At 41.9% G+C, this 26,701-nt stretch overlaps 2 protein-coding genes across 2 annotated transcripts; one reads left to right on the top strand and one right to left on the bottom strand.

Moving 5' to 3' along the window:
• Window positions 1-11,502: 11,502 nt before the first annotated feature.
• LOC101318554 (reactive oxygen species modulator 1) lies at window positions 11,503-11,870 on the bottom strand. Its single transcript, XM_004326987.3, has one exon. The coding sequence runs from the start codon at window positions 11,838-11,840 to the stop codon at window positions 11,601-11,603; it is 240 nt and encodes a 79-aa protein (XP_004327035.1). The 5' UTR covers window positions 11,841-11,870; the 3' UTR covers window positions 11,503-11,600.
• Window positions 11,871-18,512: 6,642 nt separating this feature from the next.
• Window positions 18,513-24,429, top strand: RPS4X (ribosomal protein S4 X-linked). Its single transcript, XM_004326986.4, has 7 exons — window positions 18,513-18,582; window positions 19,546-19,623; window positions 20,391-20,571; window positions 20,960-21,057; window positions 22,435-22,606; window positions 23,535-23,692; window positions 24,251-24,429. The coding sequence occupies exons 1-7, from the start codon at window positions 18,580-18,582 to the stop codon at window positions 24,350-24,352; spliced, it is 792 nt and encodes a 263-aa protein (XP_004327034.2). The 5' UTR covers window positions 18,513-18,579; the 3' UTR covers window positions 24,353-24,429.
• Window positions 24,430-26,701: the final 2,272 nt, after the last annotated feature.

Below are 26,701 nucleotides of genomic sequence, written 5' to 3'. Positions count from 1 at the left end.
TCCCTGGTCAGGGAACTAGATCTCACATGCCACAGCTAAGGGTTTACATGCCAGCCACTAAAGATAATGCATGTCACAACTAAAGATTCCAGTTGCCGCAACTAAAAGATCCTTCATGCCGCAACTAAAATAATGATCTTGCATGCCACAAGGAAGACCCCACACACGGCAATGAAGATCCCGCGTGCTGCAACTAAGACCCGGCATGGCCAAATAAATAAATATATATTTTTTAAAAAATGAAACCATAAAAGTACTAGAAGAAAATATGAGGGGATTTAAAAAGAAAATCTTGATATGAGGAGACCTTTCCAAGAATGACACAAAACCCTACATCGAAAAAAAAAGTTTATGGCAAAAAAAAGAAACAAAAAAAAGTTAAAATCAAAAGGTAAGTGACAGGCTTGAGAAAATATATGCAACTCATAATGAATATGAAAACAACTCTTACAAAGCAAGACGTCAAAGACCTTCAACCCAATATAAAAATGAGCAAATAATAGCAAATAATAGCAAAGTGAAATACAGAAAAAGAAATTTAAATGACTTTAAAACTTATCAAAAGATGCTCAAATTCACTCATACTAAAAGAAATGTATTTTAAAACTACACTAGGGGACTTCTGGTTCCAGAGCAAGATGACGTAGACTCACTTTTCTCTGTTCCTCTTCTTCAAATAGAACTGTACATGCTAGAAATTATTCAACAGACAATGACGAAAAGGCTCTGAAAGCAGGAAAGCAGGCTAGAAACTTCAGGACTTGAGGAATGACAACATGGTGAGTTTCCTCAGTTGTTTTTTTAATCTTCCACATACTGGGTGCCAAAGAGGCCTGCAATGGCAAACCACCAACAGCAACCCCCCCCCACAAACACACACACACACGCACACACACACACACACACACACACACACACACACGAACTGGGAAAGGAGAAGCCCAACAGAGACCTAGTTGGGGGACCTAAGCTCTGCTCCACAACCAGAGCTCCAGGTGGTGGTCTGATCTGCTTGCAGCAGCAAAGCTTTGGACTGTCTCAGTCCCCACTCCAGAACTGGGAAACCAGCAGGAAGCCTGATTTGCGTGCAGTGGTAGCAGTAGCCCTGTATCTTCCTACCCTCCACTGAATCAGTGGCATAAGGAGACGCAGGTACAGTGGCTTCAGCAACTTCCTCTTCCCTCAGAAGATCACCCAGCAAAAACAAGCAGCTCAGGGAAGTGCCTTCTGCCACTGCAGATAGCACCAGCAAGGATGGAGCAGGAGCCCCACAGACAACAGAAGAATGAAGCAGACAAAAATAGCATTGCAAGGGCTTGGAAAACTAAACTGTCACTTGAACTACAACCCACAGAAGTAGACTAAAACATACATACTAAACCTAAACAGGTAACTGCCTACTAAAATAGAAGATTGAAATGGGATCAAGAGTCTCCTAACATAACCAAAATGTTCAGGATACAATAGAAAGTCACTCATCATAGCAAAAGACAGGAAAACCACAATTCGAATGAGAAAAGACAATCAACTGACACCAATACCAAGATGAATCAGATGTTGGCATTACCTGACAAGGATTTTAAGGCAGCCATCATAAAACTCACTGGATAGACTCAATAATGGAGTGGAAATGACAGATGGTAGAATCAGTGACCTTGAAGACAGATCAATAGAACTTAGTCAATCTGAACCCACTAAAACAGCAGTAAGCTATGATAAGTTATGTGTGTTTATGATACTACCTAGAGCAAGTACTAAGAAAACTAAACAAAGCACTATACAGATTCAGAATCATTATAAGTAAATCCAAATAGAACTCTAAACTATGTTCAAGTAACTCACAGGAATGCAAGCAAAAATAAACAAAAGATATTGTAAGTCAACTACACTTCAATTTAATAAATAAATTACTTGAATAAACAAAAGAATGAGACACGGAAAACAAAATGTCTGACTTAAGCCCTGACATACCAATAATCACTTAAATGTAAGTAGACTAAATATACCAATTAAGAGAAAGAGAAAAGTAGAGTGGAAAACCACACCATCCCACAACCCAACTATATGCTGTCTAGAAGAAACATAGCAACATATGTAGGTTGAAAGTAAAAGGATGGGGCTTCCCTGGTGGCGCAGTGGTTGAGAGTCCGCCTGCCGATGCAGGGGACGCGGGTTCGTGCCCCGGTCTGGGAAGATCCCACTATGCCGTCGAGCGGCTGGGCCCGTGAGCCATGGCCGCTGAGCCTGCACGTCCGGAGCCTGTGCTCCACAACAGGAGAGGCCACAACAGTAAGAGGCCCGCGTACTGCAAAAAAAAAAAAAAAAAGTAAAAGGATGAAAAACAAGATATATCACGCAAACATTAATTTTTTTTGGCTGCACGGCTTGTGGGATCTTAGCTCCCCACCCAGGGATTGAACCCGGACACTCGGCAGTGAGAACATGAAGTCCTAACCACTGGACTGCCAGGGAATTCCCAACATTAATTTTGTAAAAAGCAGAAGTGGCTATATTAATATCATATAAAGTAGACTTCAGGGCAAAGAAAATTACTAAGGACAAAGAGAGACACTACGTTATGTTAAATGGGTCAATCCACCAAGAAGACATAGGAATCCTAAATGTGTATGCACTGGCAACAAAGCTTCAAAATACATGAAGCAAAAACTGGGAGCTCTGCAATGCAAGAGACAGATCTGCAACTAGAGTATGTTCTCCAGCTACAGTGGACTCAATCTAGAAATCAATAACAAAGATAACAGAAAATCTCCAAACACATGGAAACTAAACAACGTACTTCTAAATAATCTATGGGTCAAAAAGGAAGTCTCAAAGGAAAATTTTAAAAGACGTATTGAGCTGAATGAAAATGAGAATATGACATATCAAGATTTGTGGAGGGACTTCCCTGGTGGTGTAGCGTTTAAGAATCCACCTGCCAATGCCGGGGACACGGGTTCAAGCCCTGGTCTGGGAAGATCCCACATGCCGCAGAGCAACTGAGGCCGTGCACCGCAACTACTGAGCCTGCATGCCACAACTACTGAAGCCCGTGTGCCTAGAGCCCATGCTCCACAACAAGAGAAGCCACCACAATGAGAAGCCCATGCACCGCAACGAAGAGTAGCCCCCACTCGCCGCAACTAGAGAAAGCCTGCGTGCAGCAACGAAGACCCAACACAGCCAAAAAATAAATAAATAAATTTATATAAAAAATAAAAATTTGTGGAGTGTAGCTAAAGCCAAGAGGGAAATTTATAACACTAAATGCTTGCATTAGAAAAAGAGGGAAGGTTTCAAACCAATAGTCTATTCTTACCTCAAGAACCAAGAAAAAGTAGAGCAAAATAAACCCAAACCAAGCAAAAGAAGGAAATAATAAAGTTAAGAGAAGAAATCAATGAAATTGAAAATGGAAAAACAATGGAGAAAATCAATGAAACAAAAAGCTAGTTCTTCAGAAAAAAAATCAATAAAATTGACAAACCTCTAGCAAGACTGACACAAATAAAAAGAGAGAAAACATAAATTACCAATATCAGGAATGAAACAGGGGCTATCACTGCTGATTCTGAAGCTATTAAAGGGATAATAAGGGAATACTACAAACAACTTCATGCTCATGAATTCAATGTAGAAGAAAAGGACTAATTCCTCAAAACCCAAAGCTACCAAAACTTGACCAAGATGAAATAGATAATCTTAATAGTCCTATAACCACTAAAGAGATTGCATTTGATTAATTAAAGAGCTCCTGGAAAAGAAATCTCTAGACCCAGATTTTTTTCACTGAACAACTTTATGAAATATTCAAAGAAGAATTAACACCAATTTTACACAATGTCTTCCAGAAAATAAGAGGAGGAAATACCTCCCAAGTACTACCATGATCCCAAAACCAGACAAGGACAACACACACAAGAAGAAAACTGCAGACCAATATCTCTCCTGAACTTAGTTGCAAAATTTCTAAACAAAAATTTAACAAATCCAATCCAATAATATATAAAAAATATAATACACCATGACCAAGTGAGACTTATTCCAGGTAAGCAAGGTTGGTTCATCATTCAAAATTCAATCAATGTAATTTACCATATCAGCAGACTAAAGAAGAAAAAACATATGACCATATCAGTTAATGCAGAAAAAGCATTTGACAAAATCCAACACCAAATCATGATTTAAAAAGAGAAAATTACCTCTCAGTACACTAGGAATAGAGTAGAATTTTCTCAACCTCATAAAGAGCATCTCATAAAAAAGCATAAAAACCCTACAGCTAGCATTATACTTAACGGAGAAAAACTAAATGATTTCTCTCTAAGATCAGGAACAAGACAAGGATATACATTCATCGTTCTTATTCAACATAACACTGGAAGTAAGGCAAGTGCAGTTAAGCAAGAAAAAGAAATAAAAAGCATACAGATAGAAAGAAGGAAAGAAAGAAAAGAGAAAGGAAGAAAGAAAGAAAGAAAGAAAAAATTTCCCTATTTGCTAATGGTATGATTGGCTATGTAGAGAATCCCAAGCAATCTACAAAAACACTCCTAGAACTAATAAGTGAGTTCAGCAAGCTCAAAAGATACAAGATCAACACAAAAAAGGCAACTGCATTTTTATATATTAGTGATGAACACATGGAAGCCGAAATTTAGAGCGTGACAGTACCATTTACAATTACTATCTACTATGTATGAAACCTGGTCAGGATCTGTATGCTGAAAATTAAAATATATTGGTGAAAGAAATCAAAGAAGATCTAAATAGGTTTACAAATTTCATGCAATTTCTATCAAAATCTCAGCAAGTTTTTTTTTTGTAGTATTTTTTCATACTTATTCCAAAATTTATAGAGAAAGGCAAAGGAACTAGAGCGGCTAAAACAATTTTGTTAAAGAAGAATAAAGTGGGGAATTTTCCGGCAGTCCAGTGGTTGGGACTCCGCCCTTTCACTGCCGAGGGCCCGGGTTTGATCCCTGGTTGGGGAGCTAGGATCCCACAAGCCGCGCGGTGCGGCCAAAAGAATAATAACAATAATAATAATTAAAGAAGAAGAAAGTGGGAAGAATCACTTTAATCGATGTTAAGACTTACTATATAGCTACAGTAATTAAGACAGTGTGATACTGGTGGAAAGAGAGACACATAGAAAGATCAATAGAACAGAATAGAGAACCCAGAAATAGACTCACACAAATATAACCAAATGATTTTTGACAAAGGTGCAAAAGCAGTTGAAAGGAGGAGGGATAGCCTTTTCAAAGAATGCTGCTGGAGAAATTGGATATCATATAAAAAAATTAACTCAAGTTGGTAACTGATTAGATTGTAAAACATACTGCACAATTTTAGGAAAAAAAACATAGAAAATAATCCTCAAAACTTAAGGTTAGGTGAAGAATTCTTACTTGACACCAAAAGCACAATCCATAAAAGGAAAAATTGATAATTTCAATCTTGCCCAAAGTAAAAACTTTTGCTCTGTGAAATCTATGTGAAGAGGATGAAAAGACAAGCTATAGACTGGGAGAATATACCTCTAAACCACTTTTGACAAATGACTAGCACCTAGACTACATAAAGCACCCTCAAAATTAGCATATGTAAAGAATCCCCCAAATTTGACAATAAAAAAACAAACAATCCAATTAGAAACTGGGCAAAAGACTTGCACAGATATTTCACTGAAGAGGATATACAGATGGCAAATAAGCACACGAAAGGATGTTCAGTATCAGCCATTAAGGAAATGTAAATTAAAACTACAGAAATATAGATCAATGGAACAGGATAGAAAGCCCAGAGATAAACCCACGCACATATGGTCACCTTATCTTTGATAAAGGAGGCAGGAATGTACAGTGGAGAAAGGACGGCCCCTTCAATAAGTGTTGCTGGGAAAACTGGACAGGTACATGTAAAAGTATGAGATTAGATCACTCCCTAACACCATACACAAAAGTAAACTCAAAATGGATTAAAGACCTAAATGTAAAGCCGGACACTATAAAACTCTTAGAGGAAAACACAGGCAGAACACTCTATGTCATAAATCACAGCAAGATCCTTTCTGACCCACCTCCTAGAATAAGGGAAATAAAAACAAAAATAAACAAGTGGAACCTAATGAAACATAAAAGCTTTTGCACAGCAAAGGAAACCATAAACAAAACGAAAAGACGACCCTCAGAATGGGAGAAGATATTTGCAAACGAATCAATGGACAAAGGATTAATCTCCAAAATATACAAGCAGCTCATGTAGCTCAATATGAAAAAACCAAACAACCCAATCCAAAAATGGGCAGAAGACCTAAACAGACATTTCTCCAAAGAAGATATACAGATTGCCAACAAACACAACAAAACAAAAACTAACAAAACAAACAAGGATGCTCAACATCACAAATCATTAGAGAAATGCAAATCAAAACTACAATGAGGTATCAACTTACACCGGTCAGAATGGCCATCATCAAAAAATCTACAAACAATAAATGCTGGAGAGGGTGTGGACAAAATGGAACCCTCTTGCACTGTTGGTGGGAATGTAAATTGATACAGCCACTATGGAGAACAGTATGGAGTTTCCTTAAAAAACTAAAAATAGAACTACCATATGACCCAGCAATCCCACTACTGGGCATATACCCTGAAAAAACTGTAATTCAAAAAAAGACATGTACCACAATATTCATTGCAGCACTATTTACAATAGCCAGGACATGGAACCTAAGTGTCCATCGACAGATGAATGGATAAAGAAGATGTGGCACGTATATACAATGGAATATTACTCAGCCATAAAAAGAGATGAAATTGAGTTATTTGTAGTGAGGTGGATGGACCTAGAGTCTGTCATACAGAGTGAAGTAAGTCAGAAAGAGAAAAATAAATACCGTATGCTAACACACATATGTGGAATCTAAAAAAGAAAAATAATGGTTCTCACGAACCTAGGAGCAGGACAGGAATAAAGACGCAGGCGTAGAGAATGGACTTGAGGGTACGGGGAGGGGGAAGGGTAAACTGGGACGAAGTGAAAGAGTGGCATAAACTTACATATACACTACCAAATGTAAAATAGATAGCCAGTGGGAAGCAGCCGCATAGCACAGGGAGATCAGCTTGGTGCTTTGTGACCACCTAGAGGGGTGGGATAGGGAGGATGGGAGGGAGACACAAGAGGGAGGGGATATGGGGATATATGTATACGTATAACTGACTCACTTTGTTATACAGCAGAAACTAACACACCATTATAAAGCAATTATACTCCAATTAAGATGTTTTAAAAAAAACTACAATGAGATATTACTACTCACCTGTCAGAATGGTTAAAATAAAAATTAGTGGGCTTCCCTGGTGGCGCAGTGGTTAAGAGTCCACCTGCCAATGCAGGGGACACGGGTTCGAGCCCTGGTCCGGGAAGACCCCACATGCCACGGAGCAGCTAAGCCCGTGCGCCACAAGTACTGAAGGCCATGCACCTAGAGCTGGTGCTCTGCAACAAGAGAAGCCACGGCAGTGAGAAGCCCGTGCACCGCAATGAAGAGTAGCCCCCACTCACCACAACTAGAGAAAGCCCGCACACAGCAACGAAGACCCAACACAGCCAAAAGTAAAATAAATAAATTTATTTTAAAAATAAAATAAAAAATAAAAATTAGTGACAACCCCAGATGCTGAAAAGGATGCAGAGAAACTGGATCACTCACACATTGTTGGTGGGAATGTTAACTGGTACAGCCACTGTGACATAGAATATGGCAGGTTTGGGGTTTTTTTAAACTAATTAATTTATTTTTGGCTGCGTTGGGTCTTCGTTGCTATGCATGGGCTTCCTCTAGTTGCAGTGAGCAGGGGCTACTCTTCGTTGCAGTGCACGGGCTTCTCATTGTGGTGGCTTTTCTTGTTGAGGAGCACAGGCTCTAGGCACCCAGGCTTCAGTAGTTGTGGCACATGGGCTCAGTAGTTGTGGCTTGCAGACTCTAGAGCACAGGCTCAGTAGTTGTGGTGCACGGGCTTAGTTACCGGACCAGGGCTCGAACTTGTGTCCCCTGCATTGGCCGGTGGATTCTTAACCACTGCGCCAACAGTGAAGTCCCAAATATGGCAGTTTTAATCAAAGTAAACATGCCCTTACCATACAACCCAGCACTTGCAGTCTTGGACATTTGTCTCAGAGATATGAAAATTTATGTCCACACAAAAACCTGTACACAAATGTTTGTAACAGCTTTATTCCTAAAAGCCCCAAACTGGAAACCACTCAGATATGCTTCCCTGGGTTAAACAAACAGTGGTACATCCATACCATGGAATACTATTCAGCAATAAAAGGGAATGAACAATTTGGATGAACATCAAGGAAATTATGCTGAATGAAATACAGCCAATATCTAAAGGATACATGCTGCATGATTCCATGTATATAACATCCATGAAATAACATAATTATAGAAATGGAAACGGAAAACAGATTCCGGGAGGCTAAACAAGAGCACAGACAAACACTGGAATTAGACTGGCTTCTAAATCCAGCTCCACCGTGAGCTAGTGGAAGTTTGGGTGAGTTACTTAATCTCTTTGAGTCTTGATTTCCACGTTCATAAAATGGTTTGGGTTTTGTTGTTGTTGTTGTTAGGCCCAAACACTTAATAAGTATTTATTTCCTAAAAAAATTAGTAGCTGTTTTGTTAAATACACACAAAAAAATCATATATAAACTATTTTTTTGGGCCGTGCAGCACTGCATGCAGGATCTTGGTTCCCTGACCAAGGATGAACCCAGGCCCCCTGCAATGGAAACGTAGAGGGTTAACCACTGGACTGCCAGGGAAGTCCCCATAAAATTGTTTTCATTCATTTATTCAGTCAGTCAACAAATACTTAGTTCCAGGTGTTGAGGAAAGCAATGAACAAGACAGACAAAAATCTTTGCCCTCATAGAGGTGACACTAGTGGGGAGAGAAAGGCAATAAACAAACATACTAATTAATACATATCAGCAGAGAGGATACTATCAGGAAAACTAAAGCAAAGTGAGGTGAAGAGAAAGCATATGGAGTGCTTAGCAGAATGCTAGAACATATTAAATATTCAATAAATATTAGTTGTTACACACTGTTATTAATAATCAGTAAAAATGCTATTTTTAAAGTTTTACATGTTAGTAAGGGTGAAGGGAAATGAATACTCTCATACACTGCTGATGGGCGTGCAATTCATACAGTCTCTTTGGAGGCCAATTTGGCAGGTCTTTAAAAATACCCATGCCCTATGACCCAGCAAACTGAACTCTGGAACCAAACTATCTGAGTTCAAATCCTGGCCCTGCTATTGACCAGCTGTGTGACCTTTGGTAAATTGTTTAACCTCTCTGTGCCTTGGTTTCCTAATCTGTAAAACGAGGATAAAAACATGGGCTTGTTGTGAGGATTAACTGAATTCACATATGTAAAGCATTTAGAAGAGAACTTAGCATACAGTAAGTGTTATATATGTATTTGTTGCATAAATTCCCCTTCTCGATATCTACCTAGGGAAACACACATGTGCGCCAAAAGCAGGTTCAGGGATGCTCATCTACAGCATTGTTTGTAGCAGTAGAAAAAAATGAAAACTACCTAAATATTCATCAATAAGGCGATGGTGAAACAAAGGAAGGTATAGTGGTACTATGGAATCCTATGAAACAGCTAAAAAAAATGAAGTAAATCACTATGTTCTAACATGGAAAGATCTGTGACAAGTGTTTTTATGTACCAAAAAGCTAAATTCAGAATGATACACATGGGATGATCCTATCTAAACATACAATACTGCATATATATATACACATATACATATACAGAAATTTATCTCCATACATAGAAAGAGACCTGGAAGGATACACTTCAAATTGATGTCATTAGAGCTGTTACCTGGTGGGGAGTGTTGGGGGGAGCCTGATTGGATATAAAAGTGGTCAAAAATGATTTTATATTTTACAAGGAGAATATATTCATCTGTGACTTATGTGATTAAAAGGAACTGTTTTACATAAGGTGGATAGCTGGTGGGAAGCAGCCTCATAGCACAGGGAGATCAACTCGGTGCTTTGTGACCACCTGGAGGGGTGGGATAGAGAGGATGGGAGGGAGAGAGACGCAAGAGGGAAGAGATATGGAGGCATATGTATATGCATAACTGATTCACTTTGTTATAGGGCAGAAACTAACACACCATTGTAAAGCAGTTATACTCCAATAAAGATGTTAAAAAAAAAAGAAAGAACTGTTTTAAAGTTTAATGAAGAAGTAACCAAAAGTAACCAAAGGGAATTATCTTTTCAACAAATAGTTCTGGAACAATTGGATATCCATAAGAATAAAATGAACCTCTATCCATATCTTGTTTCATATTAAAAAGTTAACACAGGGCTTCCCTGGTGGCGCAGTGGTTGAGAGTCCGCCTGCCGATGCAGGGGATGCGGGTTCGTGCCCCAGTCCGGGAGGATCCCACATTGCCGCGCAGCGGCTGGGCCCGTGAGCCATGGCCGTTGAGCCTGCGCGTCCGGAGCCTGTGCTCCGCAACGGGAGAGGCCACAACAGTGAGAGGTCCGCGTACCGCAAAAAAAATAAAAATAAAAATAAAAAATAAATAAAAACATTTGTGGATCAAAGAACTCCAGGCAGTGAAAAACAACCCACAGAATGGGAGAAAATATTTGCAAATCATATATCTGATAAGGAATTAGTATCCAGAATATTTAAAGAACTCCTACAACTCAACAATTTTAAAAAACAGACAACCCAATTCAGAAATAGGCAATGGACTTGAATTAGATATTTCTCCAAGAAGATATACAAATGGCTAATAAGCACATGAAAAGATGCTCAACATCACTAATCATTACGGAAATGCAAATCAAAATCACAATGAGGTATAATTTCTCATCCATTAGGGTGGCTATTATTTTTTTAATGGAAAATAACAAGTGTTGGTGAAGACGTGGAGAAATCTGGAACTCTTGTGCATTGCTGATGGGAGTGTAAATGCCATTATGGAAAACAATTTGGCAGTTCCTCAAAAACTTAAACATAGAATTACCATATGATCCAGCAATTCTGCTTCTAGGTATAGACCCAAAAGAAATGAGAGAAGCAACTCAGATACTTGTACACCAATGTTTATTGCAGCAGTATTCATAATATCCAAAAGGTGGAAACAATCCGTGTCCATCAACAGAGAATGGACAAACTGCAGTGTATACAAGCAATGGAATATTATTCAGACTTAAAAAGCAGTGAATGTGGGATAGGGAGGGTGGGAGGGAGGGAGATGCAAGAGGGAAGAGATATGGGAACATGTGTATATGTATAACTGATTCACTTTGTTATAAAGCAGAAACTAACGCACCATTGTGAAGCAATTATACTCCAATAAAGATGTAAAAAAAAAAAAAAGCAGTGAAATTCTGAAACATGCTACAATACGGATGAACCTTGAAAACTTTTTTTTTTTTTCCAGAATACTCAGACTTGTTTTATTATAGTACATGGGCTGGGAATGATGGGAGGGGGTGGATGTTGTGGGCAACCACTGCCCTGATTAGCACCAGATGCCCATCCCAATGGCCATGAATGTGCCAAAGGTGCCGCCACTCTGCATCATGGTTTTCCCGATGCCGCCCATCAGCTCCCGACCCCGCATTCTGATCCTGAGACAGGAAAAGGTGCCGAAGAGCGCCCCGGCTGCCATGCCCACGGCACAACCCATCACAAAGCCCATCTTCACGCGGTCGAAGCAGCTTGGCTGTGACTGTCCATAGGGGCCCACGGCCACCGGCATCTTGTTCGTGGCCTCAGTCGCTCAGCTCTACGTCTCGAACCTTGAAAACTTTATGCTAAGTGAAATAAGCCAGATACAAAAGGACAAATATTTTATGATTCCACTTATATAAGATACTTAGAATAGGCAGATTCACATAGAAAAAGTAGAATAGAGGTTACAAGGAGTTTAGGAGAAGGGGGGAAAGGGGAACTACTGCTTAAGGGGTACAGAGTTTCTGTTTGGAAAGATGAAAAGGTTCTGAAAATGAATAATGGTGATGATTTCACAACATGGTGAATGTATTTTTTTAAAAAACCTATTCAAGTATAGTTGATTTACAATGTTGTGTTAGTTTCTGGTGTACAGTAAAGTGATTCAGTTATATATATATATATATTCCTTTTCATATTCTTTTCCATTATAGGTTATTACAAGATTTTGAATATATTTCCCTGTGCTATACAATAGGACCTTGTTGTTTATCTATTTTATATATAGTAGTTTGTATCTGCTAATCCCAAACTCCTAATTTATCCCTCCTCCCACTTTTCCCCTTTGGTAACCATAAGTTTCTTTTTAATGTCTCTGAGTCTGTTTCTGTTTCAGAAATAAGTTCATTTGTATCATATTTTAGATTCCACATATAAGTGATATGATATGATAGTTGACTTTCTCTGTCTGACTTACTGCACTTAGTATGATAATCTCTATCTAGGTCCATCCATGTTGCTGCAAATGCTATTATTTCATACTTTTTTTTATAGGTGAGTAATATTACATTGTCTATATGTACCACATCTTCTTTATCCATTCATCTGTTGATGGACATTTAGGTTGCTTCCATGTCTTGGCTATTGTAAATAGTGCTGCTGTGAACATTGGGGTGCATGTATCTTTTCGATGTGAATGTATTTAATACCACTTAAATGTACATTTTATTTTTGTTTGTTTGTTTTTATGTTTTCACCGCGCGCTGAGCAGCATGCGGGATCTTAGTTCCCTGACCAGAGATCAAACCCATGCCCCCTGCAGTAGAAGCATGGAGTCTTAACAACTAGACCACCAGGAAAGTCCCCTAAAAGTACATTTTAAAATGGTCAAGGTGGTAAATCTTATGTATAGTTTACCCCAATAAAAAAAATAAATTAAAGACTGATCTTAACATATGTTGGTGAGGATATGGAGTAACTGAAACACTGTTAATGGGAATGTAAAATAATAAACCTCTTTGGAAAACAGTTTGGCAATTTTTTCAAAAAGTTAAACATACATCTACCATATGACCTAGCCATTCCACCTGTAGGTATTCACCAAGAGAAATAAAAACATTTGTTCATAAAAAGACTTGTATAGAAATGTTCATAGCAGCTTTATCTGTAATTGCCCCAAACTGGGAACAACCCAAATGTCTATCCAAAGGTGAATGGATAAATTAATTGTGGTATACACACATATATCCGTGTGTATATGTATATATACATAAATGTACTATATGACATATACAATGAGGTACTATTCAGCAATAAAAAGAATAAACTATTGATGCATGCAACAACATGGATGAATTTCAAAATAATTATGCTGAGTGAAAGATGCTAGACAGGGCTTCCCTGGTGGCACAGTGGTTGAGAGTCCGCCTGCCGATGCAGGGGACACGGATTCGTGCCCCGGTCTGGGAGGATCCCACATGCCGCGGAGCGGCTGGGCCCGTGAGCCATGGCCGCTGAACCTGCGCATCCAGAGCCTGTGCTCCGTAGCAGGAGAGGCCACAACAGTGAGAGGCCCGCGTACGGCAAAAAAATAAAAATAATAAATAATAATAAATAAAAAAGATGCTAGACAAAAAAAATAGAGTACAGACTAGAAGATTTCCATTTATGCAAAATTCTAGAAAATGCAAATTAATCAATAGTGACAGAAAGCAGATCAGCAGTTGCCTGGGAGTGCAGGGGGAGGAGCTGGAGTGAGGGGTTACAATGAGACGTGAGGAAACTTGGGGCTGATGGAATTTCACTATCTTAGTTGTGATGATGGTTGCATTGGGTGTATACGCACATCAAAATTTGTCAAACTGTATACTTTAAATATGTACCATTTATTGTATGTCAATTATTCCTCAATAAAGCTGTTGAAAAAAAATAAGTTTCAGAAGGAAGTAGCCAGAAGTGGTCAGGAGGGAATTGGAGCACTAATTCATTGACTGAGTCACTATGTTCTATGCATTTGATACATCATCTCTGATTCTTACAACAAACTGAGAAGTAAGTATGGTTATCCCTATTTTCCAGATAAGGCATCTGTGGTTCAGAGAGATTAAGCCATTTGCTCAAGGGCACACAGAGATAGATTTAAACTGTGCTCTTTCCATTCTGCCTCACTGTCTCCCAGCAATGTGAGAAAGTGAGGAGAAGTCTGTGCTGGTTCATCGATTGCTGACAGTAAGTTGATCAGGGGATCTGAGGCATGAAACGTTACTCTTTAAGATGGAGAGTGAAGGGCTTGGACCGCTCCACTCTTGGTGTGACTTATGAACGTGAACCACTCATACACATAACATCCCTCTGGCAATCTGGGACAGGATGCTGGGGATGTACATCTCAGTTCCCTACTCACCATGCACTACATGATTTCATTTATGAAATGCTAAAGCAGTTCTTACAAAACAACAGAGAAAACAAAGATCATTCAATAGATTACAGTGAGAAAATTGATTCAGCATTTGGGGAAAAACTAGATTTTTTTCAGTTTATCTTTTATTCTATTTATCTTTATCAACCCCAAGTTGATAAAGAATTAAATACATGTTATTAAATAGAATTGAGTATTTAGCAGATCTTTGAACTGAGGGTAACCTTCTAAGCTTTGAAATGACGAGAAGAAATTACAAGAGAAAAGATCAACAGATCTGGCTATATAAAATTTTGAAACTTTGTACATAGAAAAATATAAGCAAAAGGAAAGTAACTAATTGGTAAAAATATCTGCCTCAAATATGACAAAAGATGAATTTCTGTGCTCTATAAAGCACTCATGCAAATTGATCAGAAAAACACATCCCTCAGGGACTTCCCTGGTGGTCCAGTGGTTAAGACTCCAAGCTTCCAATGCAGGGGGCCTGGGTTCCATCCCACATGCCACATCTAAAGATCCCACATGCCGCAACTAAAGATCCCACATGCCACAACTAAGACACAGTGCAGCCAAATAAATACATAAATATTTTTTAAAAAACACGTCCCCCAAAGATTAATGGGCAGAGATACTTCACACAAGGGGTAATGGAACGAGTAAAGAAGTGTATGGCAAAATGTTTAACCTCACTAGTGATTTTTTGAAGTGCAAATTAAAATAATTACATTAGTAAAAGTTAAAAGTAAGTGATTACCAGGCTGACACGAGTATAGTAAAACTGCAAGGATGCTCTGAGGAAGGTTTTTGGCAATACACATACACCACTATCAAAGTGTTCAGACTCTTAACACAGTGCTGCCTTTCCAACAGCTACTGCCAACCACTCCCATGGACTAAGCACAGATGTACCAGTTCTCCCAAACGGGAGTCTCCAGCCCAGACCATATACCTGAGCTCAGACTTGTGTCTATAAAACATCCCCAGCTGGTGCCCCCTCCCCCTCAGTAGTTCCCAGTGAATGTACCACTGAGTCACCAAGCCAGAAACCTGGGAATCATCCTAATTACCTCCTTGTCCCTCACCCCTGCACAAACGTCATTTCCCAGTCAGATCCTGCCAATACTCCATCTGCAATGTCTTTTGAATTTCCCCCCGCCTCCTCCTCCTCCCCACAATCACAGACCTGGGTCCCACCCTTCTGTTTCTTGCTTGTGTTGTTGAAACAGCCCTGGCCCATCTCCTCCAAGCCACTCACACTTCCTTCAAACCATTCTACAAGGAGAAGTCAGAGTTATCTTTCTAAAACACAAAGCTGATCCCGTCCTCTTTAAAATCTTTCAGCGGCTCCCCATTGTCTACCTACAGGTTAAAGTCCAAATTCTTAAGCTTTAACAGCCCTTCGTGTTCCAAACTGCCTCGCCACCATCTTTCCTCTGAAGATCTTCTCCTGGCTTTCCGTCCCCTCCTCCCAGCCTGCCTCTCCCATTGTAATGTGAATTCCTTGAGAGCAGGAACTAGATCTTAATTATCTCTATTTCCCTGGCTCATAATACAGAGCTTGACACAGAGTAGGCACTCAATAAATGTTGGGTGAAGGAATGGTTTTATTCTAAGGTAATCATTCCACTGAAGGAAAAAGCCATATAAAGGAAACTGTTCTCTGTAGCAACATTCATAATAAAGAAAAGGTACAAAAAACTAAATGTTCAACAATAAAGAACTTTTATTAATTATGGGATATCCATTTAATGGAATATGATGCAGCTGTTAAAATACTCATTATGAAGATTATGTAGCAACTCAGAAAGTTTTTATAATATAATAAAAGCAGAATACAAAATAGTCTGTACGCTAGGCCTAAAATTATGTAAAAGTATGCATGCACACAAACTGATCAGAATGAGAACAGGAACAGGAACAAATGAATACAGATGATGTGTTTAGGGTGTTTGGGGATGTACTGTTTTGTGATTTTCTTAGCTCTTTCCCAATTCCCTTTATTGTTGTTAGAATGTCATTTGTCCATAAATACAAATTGACAGAGAAAAAAATATACTGAAAATGCTTTGATTCCGTCAAGTCCTTTGACAAGCTGTGGTACAAAAACAAACCAACCACTGACCTGGGAGGCAAGAGACCAGCCTCCCTACCCCATCCCCCACTCCCAGCTAACTGCGTGATCTTAAGTAAGATCTTCAGCTCTAACCAGACATTTTTCCTATCCTCTCAAGCTGGAAGTCCCATGGTCTTTCCTCACTCCCAAGTGAACCCCCATCATATCTGTTGGCTGCACCACCATCTTCCCAATGCCCTCAGACTGAATACCTCAAAATGCACCTTCTAATTGTCTCATCATCTTCTCTCTCTCTAATCCCCACCTCCAATCAATTGCCCCTTCTTGCTAATAATCATCTATAGCATGCTTTACTATGGATCTAGTTTTAGACAAAGAGGAGTCCCTGCCCTCCTAGTGAATACTGTCTGATTGAAAAGAGCCAACCATTTTTTTCTCTCTTGCTCCTCTGCAGACTGCTGGGGGATGAAGTGGAGGGCAGAGACAGAGACATGTAAAATGGAACCTCCTCGGTTAGGAGCTTGACCCATGGTGGGAGGAGGTCAGGCAGAGGCTGGATGCTCTCAGGGATAGTACAGTGAGACTTGGCACAATGAGTGGGATGTTGACTCAGTTTGTTCATTCAACAAGTATTTACCAAGTGCTGGACATAGCGCTAAGCTCTCTGTTAGGTGGCAAAGGTGAATTAGGCAGGCTCTTTCATGGAGATACTCACAGTCTAGTGGAGGACAGACGAGGAGTTTGAACTGAGGGCTCTGGGACAGAAGAATGTGGGATTCACCCTGCCTGAGGGGACCGGGGCTCACAGAGCCAGAGGGACCTGAGCTGTATGCATCTCCAAGGCTGACAAGTGGGATTAGGTGCCCAGGAAGGGGGTTGGGCTATTCATGGCAGTTCCAAGCTGAGGGATCATCGGGTCCACAGGCAGGAGGCTTGAAAGAGGCGGCTTTGTCAGAGCAGTAATACCTTGGAGTGGCTTAAGCTTTGAGGTTTGGGATAGGGTAAGGGAGCAATGGGTGTCTGGGTGCAGGAGACAGGAGGTGACGGGCAGAGGGACCTGAGGGGCTAGGCAGGAGGCCCAAGGGCAGTTTCAAAGTAGGGAAATCACAGGATCGGATCTAAGTTTTAGTTAGATAACTGGATGGTCTCTAATGTTCCCTCTCGTCCCTGAGACTTTATGGTAAGTGCTAAATGCGTTGTACAGAAATCGAGGGGCAGAGTTCAAGCAGAGATCCTACCCTCCCACCCCTTACACTCCACCCCCTCGGTAATCTGCAGAGAAGGGAGAGAAAAAAATATTGATTCTTCCCAATTTACAGTATGGGCAGGTTGACTGGCTTGAAGGAACTTGGAAGAAGAAGCAGACAAGATATATGTTTAAGAAATAGTATTAGATATTCATTTCAATGTATTCTTTTTTAAATTTTATTTATTTATTTGAAGCATAGTAGATTTACAAAATTGTGTTAGTTTCTGGAGTACAGCAAAGTGATTCAGATATATATATACATACACATATATGTATATGTGTATATATATATATATATATATATATATATATATTCCTTTTCAGATTCTTTTCCGTTACAGTTTGTTACAAGATATTGAACTTAGTTCCCTGTGCTATACAGTAGGACCTTATTCATGTCAATGTATTCTGTTGATTATATGATCATGTATATGTGGACCTTAAGTAGCCTCACTTTGCCCTCTCCTTAAAGACAGGGAGCTTGTCTAGCTCATCTTTGTTTGTCCAGCACCTCACACAGAATCAGGCGCCCCAGAGGCGCTCGGGAAACACTGGACGGGGGAGGGCGGAAAGGGAGGGAGGAACTCGCCCTTGGGAGACACCCCTTTTTCGGCAGCTGTTCCCAAGCCCCGGACCTCTGACCTCCCACCAGCAGGTGGCAAGATAGCGTCCCCGCGCGCCGCGAAAAGGCGGAGCTAGGCGGAGCTGGGCGGAGCGTCCGAAGCCCCGGCGCGCGCAGCCGTGCAACCTCTTTTCTCGGCGCTCCGGAAGTAGGTGGGCCTCTTTCCGTGCCTAGCGCAGCCATGGTAAGGCAGCTTCTTTGCGAGCTCTTGGGAGTCATCAGCCTCCATCCACCAAGGGCTGGGGCTACCAGGGGCTGCGGGGCTCCCACAGGGGGTGGTCAGGCGGAGGCGAAGGGAGGGCGATTGGTGGGGTGGGCCCAGGGGTGCTCGAGGGCTAGGGCGAACACCGGCTGTTGGCGATGGGTGGTTGGGGGATGATCGGTTCGGCTGGCGAGAAGGCCTCGGTCTCCCGGCCGGCCACACCCGATCACGCATCATGCGGCCCTGGGAGGAGCGTCTTATTTACCAGGCTGGAGCCCCGGGTGGGCCCAGAGGACAGACGTCGGGCCCGGGGAGGGTGGAGAGTTTTTCCGTCGTGTTTTTGGCACGGCCTGACTTCACGTAGTGTGGCCAGTAAGCCTCTGTATACGGCATTAAAAAGGTTTCCTTCTGCATTTTAAGGTGAAAAGTGATCTCACCTTTAGAGTTTGAGTAAGCCACTGTTTGCACGTGGTTGTGCTGAGGTCAGATTAAGTCTCGCATCTAACACTTTAAAACCTGACATATTTCGAGAAATTGTCTGTTTGATAAGTAGAAGCACAGATTCTGTTGCTGGCTGGCTGTGTGCCAGGAGGTCCAACCCCTGGCTATTTCACCAGCATAATGTCCTAGTAAAAACAGCCTCTAGAAGCATATGCACTTTTAAGTGGTAACATAAATAATTGGAAAAATTGTTTTTAAAGACAGTTAACGTTCTCTGTACAATGAGAATGCTGGTTGCAGTTTGTGAAACCTACAGTATTTTGCTGTATGCTATGTATACATTTGCTTCTCCGCCTTTAATCACGGCCCTGTGCTTTTTACATTGTCCACATTTTGCTGAAGAGGAAACAGATGCTGGTCTTTAGAGAATAGTTGTAGTTGTGTAAACTGTTCTTGAAAAGATCTGAAACTGTTTAACAGTATTAAAATCGAAAACTCCTTCAGGCTCGTGGTCCCAAGAAGCACCTGAAGCGCGTAGCAGCTCCAAAGCATTGGATGCTGGATAAACTGACTGGTGTGTTTGTAAGTATCATTATATTGTAAGCATGTTTTTTGTGTTGTAAATATCTTAAGGGATGTGTCTTTTACAGTTTTATCCAGATATGATTGATGTATTTAAGGGACACACTCTATACTGCTCCTTTATGTGTCAGGCATCCCTGATTACTGTATCCTGAGTTACTCTCTTCTTAAGGGCCCTGTGTTATCTAGCTGTGCCCCACCTCTTACCTAATAATTCTGTGCCTCATTTCTTCCACATACCACATGTATGCAGGACCTCAAATGTTCTTAACGGGCCTGGTCCTCTGAAAGGAAAATGCTGTAAAACTTTAAAGATCTGGAATAGTTTTGCACACTTTGAATACCTCTTGTTTACCCCAGTTGGGGGGGGGGGCGGGTGATAGTCTGGTGAATCTCAGGACTTGAGGGGTAGTTTGAGTGAATCCCACCAATAGTTTAAGATAACTTTTTTTTTTTTTCTGCACTGTGTCTTCGTGGCTGTGCGTGGGCTTTTTCTAGTTGCAGCGAGCGGGGACTACTCTTGGTTGCAGTGCGTGGGCCTCTCATTGTGGTGGCCTCTCTTGTTGCAGAGCGCGGGCCCAATAGTTGTGGCTCGTGGGCTCCAGAGCACAGGCCCAGCAGCTGTGGTGCACGGGCCCAGTTGCTTCACGGCACATGGGATCCTCCCAGACCAGGGCTCGAACCCATGTCCCGCTCATTGGCAGGCGGACTCTCAACCACTGCGCCACCAGGGAAGCCCTAAGATAACTTTTAAAATCATTTTACAGGCTCCTCGTCCATCTACCGGTCCTCACAAGCTGAGGGAATGTCTCCCCCTAATTATTTTCCTAAGGAACAGACTTAAATATGCCCTAACAGGAGATGAAGTAAAGAAGATCTGCATGCAGCGTTTCATTAAGATTGATGGCAAGGTCCGCACCGATATAACCTACCCTGCTGGTTTTATGGGTAAGTGGTTAATGGTGGGCACTTGGTGCTCCTTGATTTTTTTTTCCTTGATTTTTTTTTTTATCTCCCTCTCTAAAGTGGTGGGCTTTTTCAGTCTCAGAAATAAAGCATGACTTTCCCTCTCAAGAGTTTTACTTCCATATTGTAGGGCTGCAAATCATAAATCATTTCTCAAAACCAAATTTCAATTCACTTCAGATTTTACGGGTCATAAAAACAGGGTTTTGAAAATTAAAGATCAGCTAGCCATCATTGATCTTAGGAATCCTTGTTAATATTCGAAATGGGAAGCACACGGGGTTTTTTTCCCCTTATAGTGTGGTTATTGTTCAGCATGGGGTTACTGGGGTTCACTATAGTAACCTTAGTTATTACCATTTGATATCAGATGTCATCAGCATTGACAAGACTGGAGAGAATTTTCGTCTGATCTATGACACCAAGGGTCGCTTTGCTGTTCATCGTATTACACCTGAGGAGGCCAAGGTGAGTGTGGCAAGCAGGCTGGGCCTTCGTTTAGTAAAAGTACTTGATTCTAAGTTATTAAGTACATGGACCGATCCATTGTGGTGAGGTAGGTAGATTAGAATTACTCATAATCTTATACCTAGAAACAGCCAGTCAAGTTAACATCCTCAACAGAGTGCTTTTTTTTTTTTTTTTTTTTTTTTTTTGCGGTACGCGGGCCTCGCACTCTCCCGTTGCGGAGCACAGGCTCCAGACGCGCGCAGGCTCAGCGGCCATGGCTCACGGGCCCAGCTGCTCTGCGGCATGTGGGATCTTCCCGGACCGGGACATGAACCCGTGTCCCCTGCATAGGCAGGCGGACTCTCAACCACTACGCCACCAGGGAAGCCCCAACAGAGTGCTTTTTATGGCAGAAACGAATTCTAGCTGAGCAGTGACTTCTGCTTGCCTTTTTTTGAGGCAAGGAGAGTGATTCCTAGGAACGTTTGAGTATCTGAAGTATGGGTCCTTTAAGGATAAAGGGCCAGAAAACCAATATCTAGTTCAATCCTACTGGCCCTTTGTCTAGCTTTACTCTGGGGAGGGGAAAGGTATTAGTGGAGGGGACCAGTAACCCTCGGGGCACTAGTTTGAGGTAACTCAAAAAAGGTTACAGACATTGATTATTTAATCCAGTTTGTTGTGATGGTTTTATGCAAAAGTTCATGGCTTCTTGAATTATTGGCTGTAAGTGAAGGTTAATTCAATTGGATGAATCAGCTAATTTCCTTAGCTACCTTGTTACCAGCAGGCTGGAGGGCACGTCCATTGGCATCAAGGTGATTTGATTTACTTAAAGGATGTCTTGGAGTGAAATGCTTTGTGAAATTGTTGATTAGATGAACTGGTAATACAATTGCAGTTTGTGAGACAAAACTCAATTGTGATGTAGAGGGAGCCATTAAGAGGCACTTGTTAGCTGTCTGGGTGAGTTGGAGGGAAGAATTCAGATGCCCCTTGAGACTTAAACGGCCTGGGGAAGGGGAGGTGATTTGCATTGGAGCAGGGAGGAAATGGTGGTGATCATCCCTCCACCTGGGAGTTTGAGGTTGTGAGGCCTTAAGTGCTTTGAACTTTTAACCTTGGGGGTGATGCAGTACTACAGAGGAAATACATAATAAGAAGGCTAACCTAGAAGGGGGGCAGTGTGCAAGATGAATTTATGGGGGAGTGGGAAGAAAAGTCAGGGACCCCATTATTCAGCTGCAGCTCAGGAAACAGCCTGTTCTGTGTGGGGGCTGGTACCTTCAGCTGCTGGTTGCACCTTTAAGCTGGTGATTTGTGGCTTTGAAAGAACTGTACTCTGGAGCATAGTGCATGTGAGCTAGACTAATGTGGGTAACCCATGTGTTTCAGTATAAGTTATGCAAAGTGAGAAAGATCTTTGTGGGGACAAAAGGAATCCCTCATCTGGTGACCCATGATGCTCGCACCATCCGCTACCCTGATCCCCTCATCAAGGTGAATGACACCATTCAGATTGATTTGGAGACTGGCAAGATTACTGATTTCATCAAATTTGACACTGGTAAGCAGGCTGTGCTACTTAAGCATTCTCTTTAAAGGCCAGACATAAGAGCTGTTCTTTACTTTTATTTTTAAGTTAATTTAATCAAGCCCTATGACTTGCGCAGGGCCTGGGTACAGGGTTTTGTTTGGCGTTTGGGGGGCTCGAGGTGATTCTGATGTGCGCCTAGTTAGCAACAAAAGCTAGATGTCTTTTGTTGATGTAGTAACGGATTGGGAAGGAGGCAACTCTTAGTTTTAAGAAATGTTCAGAGAATCTGTAAACCCTTATGGTGTCTCATTTCAGCATGGCTTTGTGGTGGCAATGGGGGTTAGAGAGAGGAATATGTTCTGAATTGTGGGGAGGGAAGTCAGCTAAGAATGTTTTCAGTGGGGAGTTGTGAGAAGCTGTGAACAGGTAACTGCTCCAATGCCCAGGTGTATGGTATTTTTACCTCAGGGATCCAAGTGCTTAGAATATTCTGTGTGGCAGGGATGAGGTCTTGTATAACACGTTCTCAGGCCTGCTCCAGATCTCAAAAGCCTCCCCATCCATGGAAGTGGCTTGAGGGCTGGGCAGGGAAGTCTAACAAAAAAGCAGAACAAACTTAATTGAGATAACAACCCTTTGTAATGCTGTCATCACCCCCCATATCTGTTCACAACAGTAGCAGAGAATTGTGTCTTGGAGGAACAGCAGTAGTCCAGGCAAGACATGGTAAGGACCTAGTGAGGTGGGTGCAGTGGAGTTTATTACATTTATTAGCTGTACAGGAAAGATAGGGGAAATCTTAAAAGAGGGCCCCTGAGAGTTCTAGCTTGGGTAACAGATCCATGGAAGTGAATTCAACTGGGAAAAAAAGATTAACTTTGTTGCAGACCTGTCTCTCATTCACTACACAAGGCACGGTTCCTTGCTCTGAGCAGATTGTCTGTTCCTTCCTGCCTAGGTAACCTGTGCATGGTGACTGGAGGTGCTAACCTGGGAAGAATTGGTGTGATCACTAACCGGGAGAGACATCCTGGTTCTTTTGATGTAGTTCATGTGAAAGATGCCAACGGCAATAGCTTTGCCACCCGGCTCTCCAACATTTTCGTTATTGGCAAAGTAAGTCTGGGTCTCTCTGTCTTCTGCCTAGTCCAGAGAAACCTGTACAATGCAGGTACTGGCTGGGATTGCAGTGCCTGGCTCCTGCTGGCTCTGCTGAACCTAGTGTAAAGCCTCCTCTGGGATAGGGCTCACAACAGGGCTGAGGCAGATCTGTGCGTTTTCAGTGTCAGAGAATCAGCGGCGGACCAGTTCACACCTGGGTTGGTGGAAAGTGCCAGTAATGGGATGAATATGCCTTATAGTTAGGTTCTTTCATTTGTGCCTGTGTTGGGGGGGGGTGCTTTTTGGAACTAATGCTTGGCCTTGGGCACTATTTCAGTACTTCTGAGACTAATTATGAAGGGTATTGTAGTTTGCATCTACAGATACGGGCAACAAGTTTAAAGTGGGTATTTCTGATAAACCAGCATCAAAGTGTCTTAAGACTGCCTGACTGTTGCTGAGTGTTTTCACAGACAGGCTTCTCTGTTCCTCTAGATGAGAAGACAAATGTAGCATGTGCCAACCTGTTGATGGTGTGTAGCAGGTTTTGATTCTCCTTGTTTTCTCCTCCAGGGCAACAAACCATGGATCTCTCTTCCTCGTGGAAAGGGTATCCGCCTTACCATTGCTGAGGAGAGAGACAAGAGACTGGCAGCCAAACAGAGCAGTGGATAAAATGATCTCTAAGTGATGTGATTGGGAAAGTCTGTACTTAGAAATAATGCTACGTAATTAAAAGCCTTTTTAGTGTTTGTTGTGGTTTGGGTTTGGGTTTGTTCGTTTGCTTTGATTTACATTTTCCTTTCTACTTTATAACATGAAAAGTAGATTGAATTTTCAGGCAGGCTTGGGCATTCTGGGATGTGAATCTGTGTCTCCTATAGGCCGGACCTGGGTGGTGGTGGGAGGGAGAACACATCAAACTTGGCAAAGAAGGAGCAGCAAGTAACTGAAGAATGGAGAGAGCCAGGGAAGCCCATAAGGCCAAGCTCCCTTACTTGGCTGGGACCTCATTTACCCTGTTCTCTTAGCCTTTTTTAAAGAAATGATTGCCCTCTTTGGTCTTCATTACACTACGCATACACAAGCCTGGCTCATCTGTTTTTCCCACGTCTGTGTCCAGCTTTGGATACAGATCAGTATAGAGTTATGGGCTCCTGATGTTGCAAAGCAGTGCACTTGCTTGGACTTAGTCCTCTATCATTCTCCAGCTGCCACAGCATTCAGTCCTCAGTTCCATTCCTTAGGACTGCAAAACCATGTTTGCTTGCCAGTCTCAAGAAGAGGTGCCCCTGATGCAAAGGGCCAGCTGTTTAGATCTGTTCCTCATTTTAAGCCCTGGGTCTCTTACAACAGTGTCAGTTACCCTGCAGTGTGATAACAACCAGCTCTCCTTCCTGTTACCCTACAATGTGCGTCTTCCAGCTGAGAACCAAAACCGCCTTGGCCTCCTATAGCAGGGCTTTTCAATCTTCATACTATTGGGCCAGATAACTTGTGGGTGGCTGCCCTGTGTATTGTGGGATGTTGAACAGCATCTCTGGCCTCTACCCACCAGATGTTAACAGCATGCCCTTCTGTTCTTCCCTGTTGTGATAACCAGAAACTGACTTGAGCCATAGCCAGATCCCCCATGGGAGCAAAATTGCCCTGTGTTAAGAACCACTGCCCTCTAGATCTCATCATCACCTTCATTTAACATCTTATTGCAGACCACTTAATCTCCCTTGCCCCTCATGGCAGGATTTGGAGTGAAAAACCGTTGTTTTGGACGTCTTCCTCCATCTGAGGCATGATGAACCTGTGAAATCATTGCATATTTAACTGGGCATGTCTAATGGTCATCTCTGGTGCCCAGGCCTGTGGTCCAGTGGATGAGGAAGCCTGTTGAGCTGTGGCTTGGGACAGCATCTCCACTCCTGGCTGCGTCCTGGGCTTGGAGTCAAGCAGTAGAATACTAGTCTTGCCAAAGAACTGAGCAACATACAAACTAGTCAGCAAAAGTAGGATGCATGCCCAGGTGTCTCCCAAGCCCAGGTTTGACACCACAGGGCATCTCTGCCTTCCATATTGCAGACTAAAGCACAATTGGCTGGGGCCACAGGACTGCTGCTTAAGCAGGAGAAAGGGAATTTCTGCAGAACTGGGTCCAGCCAAATCCAGTGGGAGAGGGGTGTGGAAGTGCCAGACACGTTATTTCAGCCTAATTCTCTTGCCAGGAGTGGAGCTTATCCAGAAAGGTAATTACGATGAGGGGCCAGATCAGAAGTAATCTTTATGGTGCCCCTTGAGAAACAGGCAGGGAAGACTGGAAGGCTAGAGGGCAGGGGTCACTGAATGCTGGTGGATTCTTTTGCACTTTCTAGGTTTGTCCTGAGTCTCAGCAGATGATGTAAATGATTTGAATTTTAGCTAAGGAACCAAAGCAAATATGGGGGATGAAAGGCCTCCAAGTTGGTTCTTTCCACAAGTGCAGTGGTTTCCTAGATGCTGACTGGCCAGCCATCTTTTCCAAATGCGGAATTGGTGTATTTGGCTGCATTCTCTTCACATCACCAGAATTTTTTAAACATTTTAAGTTTATTTTGGTTATTTCTTAAGCTAGCATTCGGATTTTTTTTTTTTTAAGGAACTAGTCCCAATGTGGGTGAAGATTTCCATCCTCATACCAAGTTGTATCGGTGGACTTAGCGAAAGCAGCCTGTATCATTAGAATGAGCTACAGTTTCCAAATATATGGCTTGAGTCTTTGTAGGCTTAAGAAGGCTTCCAGTTTGATTCATAAAATCTTAGAGCTAGAGGGAATCTTAGAGATCATCTCAGCAGAAAGGCAGAAAAATGGTCCCAAGATAAAACTGACTGAAGCAAGCAGAACTTTATTGGGTTTGGTTTACTTCCCTTGTTCCTTTAGCAGGCTGGGCCTCATGCTCCACTCAGGGCAGCACAGCACAGATTTGAATGAGAACGAGAATACAAACAGCTAGGACTTGTGTAGAACCTTATAGTTCTACAAGAGCCCTCTTG

The sequence above is a fragment of the Tursiops truncatus genome, chromosome X, assembly GCF_011762595.2.
Source record: "Tursiops truncatus isolate mTurTru1 chromosome X, mTurTru1.mat.Y, whole genome shotgun sequence".
Taxonomy (NCBI): domain Eukaryota; kingdom Metazoa; phylum Chordata; class Mammalia; order Artiodactyla; family Delphinidae; genus Tursiops; species Tursiops truncatus.
The sequence above is the reverse complement of the archived record's forward strand: the minus strand, read 5'-3'. Positions and strand labels throughout refer to the sequence as shown.